Source organism: Chinchilla lanigera, unplaced genomic scaffold (genome assembly GCF_000276665.1).
Source record: "Chinchilla lanigera isolate Chin_1 unplaced genomic scaffold, ChiLan1.0 scaffold00015, whole genome shotgun sequence".
Taxonomy (NCBI): Eukaryota; Metazoa; Chordata; class Mammalia; order Rodentia; family Chinchillidae; genus Chinchilla; species Chinchilla lanigera.
The window spans coordinates 13675894-13686320 of record NW_004955416.1 but is presented as its reverse complement, the minus strand read 5'-3'; the positions used below and the strand labels follow the sequence as shown (position 1 = coordinate 13686320).

General features: G+C 41.3%; 2 protein-coding genes across 3 annotated transcripts in view; both read right to left on the bottom strand.

The window, feature by feature from the left end:
• The window catches only part of Homer2 (homer scaffolding protein 2), a 157299-nt gene that overhangs the window by 142093 nt on the left and 4779 nt on the right, over window positions 1-10427 (bottom strand). The gene's annotated exons all lie outside the window — the stretch shown is intronic.
• The window catches only part of LOC102004067 (chromosome unknown open reading frame, human C15orf40), a 12061-nt gene continuing 5963 nt past the window's right edge, over window positions 4330-10427 (bottom strand). The window contains exon 4 of one of the 2 annotated variants that reach the window (XM_013512497.1): window positions 4330-5653. In XM_013512497.1, the coding sequence (XP_013367951.1) occupies window positions 5612-5653 (42 nt within the window). In that variant the 3' untranslated portion in view covers window positions 4330-5611. The other variant, XM_013512496.1, reaches the window with a different exon arrangement.

The following is a 10427-nucleotide window of genomic DNA, read 5'->3' as shown; positions in this document are numbered from 1 at the left end:
GATGTGTTTTTTTAATTGCTATGCTCTTCATATTTGTTGAAAAGGACTTAGTTTAAGAGTAACAATTAGAAGTACAGGTTTCATCACAGGTCAGAAGGGCAAAGGGCAACTTCTTAAATCTGTTGACTTTTCTCTTAGCACCTCTGCCTAGGCCAGTGGTGGTGAACCTCTGGCATACATCCCACTGTGGGCTGTGTGCTACCATTGAAAGCTCTGAAAGATTCACCATCCCTGGCCTGGGCCCTTGAGATGAACTTCTCCAGGTGCTTCTCTATGCTGTTCCCTCTATCCCCTCCACCTCTCTTCATGAAGAGCCACCCCTACTGTATTTTATTGGAAAGAAAACCAGGTTTTCATAGTGAGATGTAAATAAAATTTTCATGTAAGGTTTTCCCTGTACCCTTCTAATTATATCAGTAGGCAGTAGTCCAAAATTTAGAGAGTCAACAATGGCCTGACTGCACCTCAGGATCTTCTCTGAAAGCAGAGGGGTCATTAAAAATATCTATGAGATAAACAGTAAAAATCAGAAACAAAAAAATACACAAAAATACTTATGAACTGATAAAACACAGGCACTGACCATGCTAGGACAGCAGCTGACAGAGCAGGACCCTCTGCTGTGCAGCTACTAACCGCAGGTACAGACAGCTGTGGACTCAAAAGACAGGACTGGAGTGCAGGATGCTTCTTAGGATGCTCAGAAGAGACATTTCCCAACACTATTTAAAAATGCAACATCTGGTACAGCCAGGTTTGCATAGGGCCTGAGTATCAGCCCTACTTGCAAAACTAGGGAAAATCCTTTTAACGTGTTATATCTGCATTTTGAATGAATAATCTCTTTAGTACTGGTAGCTTTTTGGTTTTTGGCAGCAGTCTCTATTAGGCTGCCCTATGTGCTTAAAAACAGGATGAAATAAAAGGCATGGTTTCTATTTCATAAGACAGTAACATGGAAAAAAACACTTATCTGAGTGTAAACAAAATATTGAAATCATGTTACACAGAACTTAAAATAGTCTGTTGTACTAGCATACAGCACTAGGCACAAGGAGTCCTGGCTTCCAGTCCTGTCCTTGCAAGGTCCATACCTTGAGAAAATGACCTAAACTTTTATATTATTAGCTCACTTGTAAAAATGGGAAGAGTATCTACCCTACCACCCTCACAGAATAAAATGACAAAGAGCTTAACAAAAACTAGGATTATGACTATTAAACCCCCAGGGACACATAACAGGTGCAACAGAAGCATTTGCTGAAGTAGTGGCAGGAAAATACTTGGTAAGCTGAAGCAGAGTGCTGACATGAAGGAGGCAGAGTAGCTGATCATAGATGAGGAAGGGCAGGAGGCCTTGAGAATTAAGTGTTTGTGACTTTCTTTATGTGAATTCATCTGTGAATTCAAAAAGCAAGTTGTGTCCTTTATGAAATGACAAACACTTCAAATGTGGAACAAAATTTGTGTACAAGCTGAGCTAAAGTTAGCATTTCTGTTTAAAAATTGGCACTGATTTTAAAATGTCAAATGTTGACTAATGTCCTTTGAGAATAGCTTTGCTGGAGATTTGATCTAGAGCCTTTGTGTTTGGTTAATTCTTGTGTCTTAGAAGGATTTGGGGAATCCAGACAGTAATAACCTTGAGTCCCTGCTCTAAGAATAGTGTTTGACTTCTTGAAACCTTATAGCAGAAAGATGTCCAGGAAGATTTCTAACAGTGTTTTAGTTTCCAAAGCTGCATTCCTTTTAATGCTCAACAGACCAGGTTTTAATTTTCCCTTTGTATTTTATGCCTAAAAGAAAACAAAACTTTGATAGAATTAAGAGTAATGAAATGTCAGTTTTCTTTTTTTCCCCTTACAAAACAGGGGTCCAGAACTCCTGGGCTTAAATGATCCTACCTCAGCCTCCCGAGTAGCTAAGACTACTGGTATGTGTCCCCACAACTGACTGAAATGTCAGTGTCTCAGTTACTTTGCTCTTGTTGCAGAGACAAAATACCTGACACCCAAAATTAAGGAAGGAAAGGTTTATTTAGCTTACAGTTTGTGGAGGTTTCAGTCCATACTGGGCTGGTTCCAAGGCAGAGTGGCACATGGCAGAGGGCAAGGGTTCATGGTGGTGGAACACAGCAAAAACAAGAGCAAAAGGGAGGAGCTGCGGCAAGCAGCCTCTTTCCTTTACATTGTATGTATGCAAACTACTAGCCCCAGGGTGGGTGGGGCACTCACACCCATAAACTGAGCTTTGGATCATGGATCAATTACAAATTCTAGAAGCCCACCCCATGATTGCATGAGGATTTGGGGGGACATGCAGACACAAAGCATAACAGTCAGTTTTAAATTGAGAATGCTAAAACAGAAGGAAATGATCTTTCACTCTGAAGTTACTGATAGCACTAATTTTTAACTCTAATAAAAACTTTTTTCCTAAATGCAGTATTTTTACACTTTAAAAATTTTCTACTATTTTATTTCATTAATCTGCATTAGCATTCTATTAAGTAACAAAATACCTGAGATAAGCAACTTATAAGGAGGAAAGGTTTGACTTATGGTTTCAGTCCATGGTAAGTTGGCCTTAATGTTATTGAGCCTGGCAGTTAGATGTGTCAGTTCAGGAGACCTGTTCACTTCATGGTGGTATGGAAGTGACAAAAAAGGGGTGGGGTGCAAGTATCCCCCCCCCCGCCCACTATCTGATTTCATCCCCCCTAGGCGCCATCCCCCCAGGGTTCCATCACCTCCTAGCAGTACCATGGGCCAAGGACTTAAGCTTCTTGTATGTGGCCCTTTCAGGAACACGTAAGATCCAAACTTTAGCAGAACCCAAACACAGATTTGGGTGGATATGTACAGATATCTATGCCCTAGGCCACTGACTTTTAGTTAGCACTGTCTGTAGTGAGAGAGAAAAATTTATTCCGTTAGGAAATAACAACTCCCAGGCTGAGGCAGCTTGTGAGACCACTGGACTTGTTGACTGAAAATGGTACTTGGGAAAGCACTTACTCAGTTACTGTTGGACAAAGAGGAATTATATGTATAAGCTGTTCCATTCACTGAAAAGCCTATTTTGATTTTTCTTTTAGTATCCTGTATTTTAACGAAAAAAGAATCGAGTGAATAAATATAAATAAGGGCTTTGAAATACTATATAGTCTGGTTAATTTTATGTGAAAAAACTATATTGGTCTGTCTTAGTCATTTCCCTCATCACTAAGACACAACACTGACACCCACAACTTAAAGGGGAGAGATTTACTTTGACCCATGTTGGAGAAGTTTTAATCTTTGCATGGTCAGCTGGTTCCAAGGCAGGATGGCATGGCAGAGAAGGCTGGGGCTGAGAGGGGCACGTGTTGTGTCCTGGCAGCAGGGAAGCACAGTGAAGGAAGGAACAGGAGGGAGATACATCCTTCCAGGCGACACCGCCACACACCCACCCCTTCCTACCAGACTCCACCTCTCTGCAGCACATTTAACTGTAAACTCCTGTGTACTAATCCACTGCTGACTATCATGCCTCCATGATCTAGGCACCTCCCTAAAGCCCTACCTGTGAGTACATGAGGCTCTGGGGGCCATGTAGATATAAACCATAGATAGACTCACAGAAAGAACCTTTCCTGTTTATAAACTTCACAAAGTATGCTTTAAAAATTCTTGAGTTTTAAACTTGGAATGAATTAAGACCAATAGGAGAAAGCACTCTTGACACTGGGAGAAGTTAATATTGTTAGTATTTAGAGTAACAGTTCAAGATTCATATATACACAGGCTGATCAAAAAATATGGTGTGTTTAGATAAAATTTATTACGGTAAAACACACACTGCCATTAAGCCCCCTCAAGTTCCCCTTGCTTCACTTATACCATTGTTCTTGCCACTTTCTGAAGCGGCTCTGGAAGACTTGTTTGTGACTGTCTTTATGAGATGCAATATAAAATATAGTAAGTGTTGCTGCTGGGTACCAGCCAAAGGAAAGGCAGGCTCCTAAAAACATCACAGTGTGTTATCGACCTTATTCGCTGCATCTGGCAACATGGGATGTCTGGGTCTTCTTCAAAGTCAAAATGACCGTGAAAGCTAAATGTTTTAAGTTGATTCAGGACACAGAAGCAGCCATGACAGTGCAACTAAAGACACAAAAGTGAACTTCCAGAAGTGCTTCAGAAAGTGGCAAGAATGATAGGGTAAGTGTGCAAAGCATGGGGTGTAGCTTTTTGTGTGTATTTTTTTTTTTTTTTCCGGTACCGGGAATCAAACTCACGACGTGCGCTTGCCAGGCAGGCGCTGTGCCGCTGAGCTAAATCCCCAGCCCCAGGGGTGTAGCTTTTGAGGGGGATTAATGGCAATGTGACTTCTGCTGTAATAAAATTTTTCACCATATTTTCTTATCATACTTGTACTGACATTCTGATCATCTACACAAAGATCTCTCCTGGTTCCTGCTGTGTTCATTATGGAAGCCAAGTCAGCAAGTCCAATTGTAGATTAGACCACTGGACTCCAAGGCAACCTTGAGAGCAAGTATGTCTTCTTTTCCAGAGGTCTGGTCATCTGCAGGGACCAGCTCTTCGGAAAATAAGGATGGGAGTGGAAAGTCTTTGAATTGTGCACATTCTGGGAGAGAATAGTGCAGGGCCAAGCCGGCTGCATGGATGCCTGCAGTCGGACTGTACCACAAGGATACCCCAGGGGTGAAGGAGAGGTAACTCTCCAGCTGTAACCACGTAAGGCCTTTGGCACTGGAGAGATTCTCACCTCTAAGAAGTTTGCTTACCTTGAGGTCTGTTGGATTAGAAAAACTGTAGATAGTACCCTCAGATTTACAGGACAGGATAAAAGCAGCAGTTAACAAAGAAGACAAGCCTTCCATCATAACTACTAATATATGACCTGACCACTCCTTGGAGTGAAAGCATATGTATAAAAAGGATGAAATCTTGTCACTGTGGCAACATGGGTTGGTACTGGAGGGGAAGTCACCATTAAGTGAAGTGAGTCAGACACAGAAAGACTAATACCACGTTTTCATTTGCAGATGCTAAAATTTGATCCCAGAGAAGCAGAGAATAGAATGGAGTACAAAACTGTGAAGGGGAATACGAAGGAGTGTAGAGGTAGGGTGGGTAGTGGGTAATTATGTGAGGGAGGGAAAGCAGTTCTAATGGGGTTCACCCCATTAGAGGATCACCATAGTCTACAACTAGTAATTATACATCTCAAAATAACCAGAGAAGAGTCTGAATATTCCTAATGGAAATAATATTTGAGGAGATGAAAATTCTAATTATCCTGATTTGGTTATTACATATATTATACATGTATCAAATTATAATAGGGTACCCCCATAAATAAGTACCTACATTATACATCAATTAAAAAATAAAAATGTTTTTGAAAAATCAAATAGCAGTAGATGAGGCACATAATGGGTACCTGGTCAGGGTCAGGTTTGTAACTCCAGAGTTAGAGGGAGCATCTGTGGATTGACTTGTGTCTAAGCAGTTCAGTTCAAAATCTTTCATCAGTGTCTTCATGGGCCAGTTCAGCTGGTGTTTTCATTCCTATTCCTCAGGGGCACTGAGCATTCCATGTATTAATTACCAGTTAGATTTTCTCTGAGTTTCAGTGACTTCTCCTGGGAGGGCATCAGGAGAGGAAGTGATGATGATCTCATGGTTTTTTTCCACTGCCAGTTCCTTGAATTCCCTAAAGAGTCTCCAGTCTCTGTGTCTGAACTAAGTAAATAAACCTGCTCTAATTACTAAAGGCAAAGCTTTGTTTTTTTTTTTCTCATTCAAAAATTTCCTTAACAATGTACATTCTGTGCATAAAAATAATGTAATAATAGTTTGCCTCCAACCTGTTGTGTATGCTTCTTTTGCTATGCTCACGTGTCCATTTTTTCCTTTCTTCCTATTATGGGTTGCATATCATAGATACACAATAAAACTGAACAGAATGTAGCTGGCAATATAGCTGAGTGGCACAAGTGCCTGCCTCGCAGGTGCAAGGTCCCGAGTTCAATTCCTGGTACCAAAAAAAAAAAAAAAAAGACTTAACAGAATGTAATGAACATAATTCTAGGTCAGTAGCTATATGTTAAAAAGTAATGATATAATTTTAATGTTACATAGTATGGATTTGTCACTGATTATATGAGGTGGGTTTTTTTTTTGCCCATGCTGCTGCTGCTGCTGTGTGTGTGTGTATTGGGGAATACTTTCAAAAGTAAAATTGTTGGGTTAAAAGATCAGTTTTAATTTTAAGACATGCTGACACATTTTTAAACACTAAAGGTTCATATTCCCATCAGCAACATGTCTCCCTTCCTGTGTGACTTGAACTTTTTGTCTGGATGGTCACAGGCTTTTTTAATTGTCAAAGTGAGAACTGTACTGTTTGTCTATTGAATGCTCTTTGTCATTATTTCTTGGGGATTTTCCTGATTCTGCATTTAAGTATTTGTTCTGAGCCATGCCCCTGGTTCTCTTCTTCAGGACCCCTATTGTGTATATGTTGATATTCCTTTCTCTGACTTCCATAGCTGTCATTTTCTTTCTTTGCTTATTCTTCTGTCTTGCCCTCTAAATCCCATATCTGACTTTTAGCCTCTTCTCTGTTGTGTTGTTTCTAATATGAGCTTGTTTCTCTGATGCTATTATTTTTTCTTTCTAAATTCAGTTAGCCACATTTTAAGTGCTCAGTAGCCACTCTGGGATGGGACAGAACAGCTTTCAGATGAACAGGGTAACAGGCCTGCAGTTCTGGTGACTTGCCTCACTCTCTCTCCACAGTGACTCATTCTCCCCAGGCATCTCTGAGGAAATCAAAGGCTTTGAAACAATTTTGATAGGCTGTGTCACAGAGGAGGTGAATTTCATGTAGAAATGATCAAAGAGTCTAACGTGTGGCTGTAAAGTTTGGGGACTCACCTGTGTCCAAACTCTTACCCATAAAGGGGACTTGATGGACACTGAGACAAATAACTAGGGTTATAAGATACTAAAAAACCTTACCAATTGATTGTAAGAATTGTCTGAAGAAAGTCCCTGTGTGTAGATGGTCTTACAGCCCAGAAAAAGTTCCTGGCTCTGAAGGGCCATTGTTTCCAGCGTTGACCCAGAGGAGACAGCCTGGCTATAATTCCAGCACTGAGCCAGGCGTGGAGGCGCACACCTGTAATCCCAGCACTGAGAAGGCTGAGGCAGGAGGATCTCAGTGAGTTTGAGGTCAGCCTGGCCTACATAGTGAGTTCAAGGCCAGCCTGGACTGCATTGTAAGACCCTGTCTCAAAACAAATAAAAATAAAAATAAAATAAAATTCCAGTATGCTGGGAGGCTGAGGCAGGAGGATTGTAAGTCTAACTCCAGCCTGGATAGCTTAGCTACTTAGTGAGAACCTGTCTTAAAAAATTAAAAAAGGACAGCATATAGCTTAGTGTAAAGGCCCTGAATTCAAACCCCAATACAAAAAAAAAAATGTAATAGGTCATCCTCAGCAACCAGCAGAAACGGGAGCTCCAGATGATCATGGCTCCCTGATTGCAAGTTCTCTATAAGCAGTCCTCAAGAGCTCTCCCAAGTGGACAGAATATACTCACTAGAGGAAGCCACTGTACAGCCTACTTTGGCAGGTGTGTACTACACTTCAAGTGACAAGAGGGCATCTTGATTAGAAATTAGTTCCTTGCCAGTCGCCCAGCTAAACTGCACTTTCAGAAAGACTATATGGGATTCCTGAACGATGCACTTAGGGAAAGTACTCAGGACCATACTGACTCCACACGACACTGTCCTCAGATCACCTCCTGAAGATAGGAGGGTCTACCTAAGGGATGTCTCTGCAGACCAGATGGATCAGAGTTTGTGAGACCCTTGTGACTGCAGAACAGACCTCTTAAAAGTGCTGGCTCACTTCAAAGGGAAAGAATTCCCTTCAAATTATGGGTGACTCTGCTCTGCATTACAGTGCCACCTCTTGGATGTAAGTGAAAGTCACAGGCATTAAAACAATCTGAACTCAGAGCCATGGTGGATCCTGAAATTTATTTTCTGCCTTTTTTGGAACTATTTAATCAAATCCCTTGAATCTAAGAAGAGCATGCCAGTAGCTCATAGGCCAGAAAACCACCTTCCAACGTTTGTGACTTTCTAGCTATTTGAAACTTTATATACTATGAAGGTGCCACTCATATTCCCAGTCTCTCTCTAGCCTCCAAGAGAGGGGAATGGGATGGCTCAGCCAGGAGTCCGAAGTCTGTGCCAGCCTCCAGGGCAGAATGAGCCAGGAATTTCCTTCTCTAGTTCTGTTAATGTATAGTGTAGGTACCTAAGCTAGTAATTACTGAACCTCTTCTGCAGAAGTGGTTATCTTTTATTATAGGAGGGATGAAGGTGCAGGGCTAGATCACCACAGGATGAGTCAGCATAGCTGGATGACTTATCTTTCAAACTTCATTTATGGGCTCCCTCAAAGCCAGGATCCTCAGAAGAGTATAGAGCAAAAACAGTGTGATCACATAAACTTACAGACTGGCTAGCCAGTATTCATTTAAAATTAATGGGGGTGAGCCAGGCTACAAATGTGTTATTAGAAAAACATTATGGAAGTTGGAGATTTTGTGTCCTAAACTTGAACTTATATGGGTCTATGTCCGTATTCTTAGGGAAGACCAGGACCCAGCTGAAGAAAGCTGCTTAACTATGGCGGGTCAGGGTACCCAGGCCTTCACTGTGATGTGTCACTCGTGGGTAAGAATCTTTTGTGGGACAAGAAGCTACCTGACTGCTGAAGACTACCTCATGTACAAGGGAGACAGGGCTCTTCTGGGATGCAGCCCTGGGCCAATGCTTGTTTTGTTTTCTTTGCTGGAGATTCAACTTAGGGCTTCCCTGTTGCTAAGCTATATCCTCAGGCCTTTAAAATTTTGAGACAGGGTCTAAGTTGCCCTGGCTGGCTTTGAACTTGCTACCCTCTTGCCTTTGCCTTTTAAGTAGCTGGGTTACAGGTGGGCCACCATGCCTGACTCTGGTAAGATTTTTATAATGAAATATTACTACGATGCTTCCTCTTTGTTAGAAAATATTGTTATTTTCTAAAAAAAAAAAAAACTGATTAGACAAAAAGTTTCCATTTTAAATATCAGCATTCTAAATGAAGTAGATAGATTACTATTGTTGGTTTCCACCCAGCCTCTGTTCTCCTTTGTAACTCTTCCCAATTTCATTCTGGTATCCATCTCTGTACTCTTTGATTCCAAGTATGCCAACCGTATCTCGAGCTCTAGGGCAATTCTCTCCTACAGTCACTGGCTCAGGGAACTTATAGCATGGCCTTCCTTGATCACAGGAGCTTGTTCATGTGACACCCCTCCCCCCAAAACTTCATGGGACATAACCTGGGCAAGTTGTAAGAGCAGGCTGAGCTTTGAGGAAAGAAATACCAGAGCTTTTCTGAGCTACCTTTTTTACCTACTGGGATGGGGTGATGTGTGAATGTGAAACCTGTCACAGGGCCTTTTGCCTATGGGACAGAAACAGACCTAAGGATGAAGCTGGCATTACTAAACAAACTGCTGAGTCAAACTAGCCCGAGTACACCTCTGGGCTGTAAAGGTATGTGAATGTATGAATAGATCCTTAATTATAATGATTCAGTACTGGGGACTGAATCCAGAGTCTCTGCATGGAGCTACATCCCTCCCCGTTTTATGTTTTGAGGTAAGGTCTCAGTTTCCCAGGCTGGGCTCAAATTGTAATTGTCCTGTCTCAGCCTCCCAGAGGGTTGAGATCATAGGCATGCACCCTTTATAATTTAAGCCAAGTAGATCTGTGCTTCTGTTCCCTGTCCAAGAAAGTGTCACAACAGTGAGCCATGTAAAACCACAAGCAAAATATCGTCACAGCACACACATGAAGTGCTGAATGGGAAAGTTCTCAAGCTAAGCTGAAGCACCCAGGAGGCAGGGTGGTGGAGCCGCTTCAAAGGCAGGGCAGCAAAGTTTAAGCCAACCTCTGCCACTCAAAACCACTGAAATCCTGGGCAAGCACTGAACTTTTTGGGTCCTAGGTTTTTATCAACAAAATAAGGGTTGTACTAGATGAGTAGTTTCCAACTCTCAGCTCTTTTCCTATCAAGAATTTTAGTGGTCCTTCTTACAGATTCTGAATCTTTAATGATCATGTCCATCAGTACCTTTTCTCATATATTTATTAAAGCACACAGCTACAAATCAGCAAAGCTAACATTATTTACTAAATTACTGTTATACCAAATATGTAAAAAAATATTTATTATCTTTTTTCAACTTTAATATACACATGATTTCTAACAGGTTTTACACTACTACAAATAGTTTCCAGATCCTTTTTCTTAAGGGTCTTTGGTGATTCATAAGAAATACTGATTC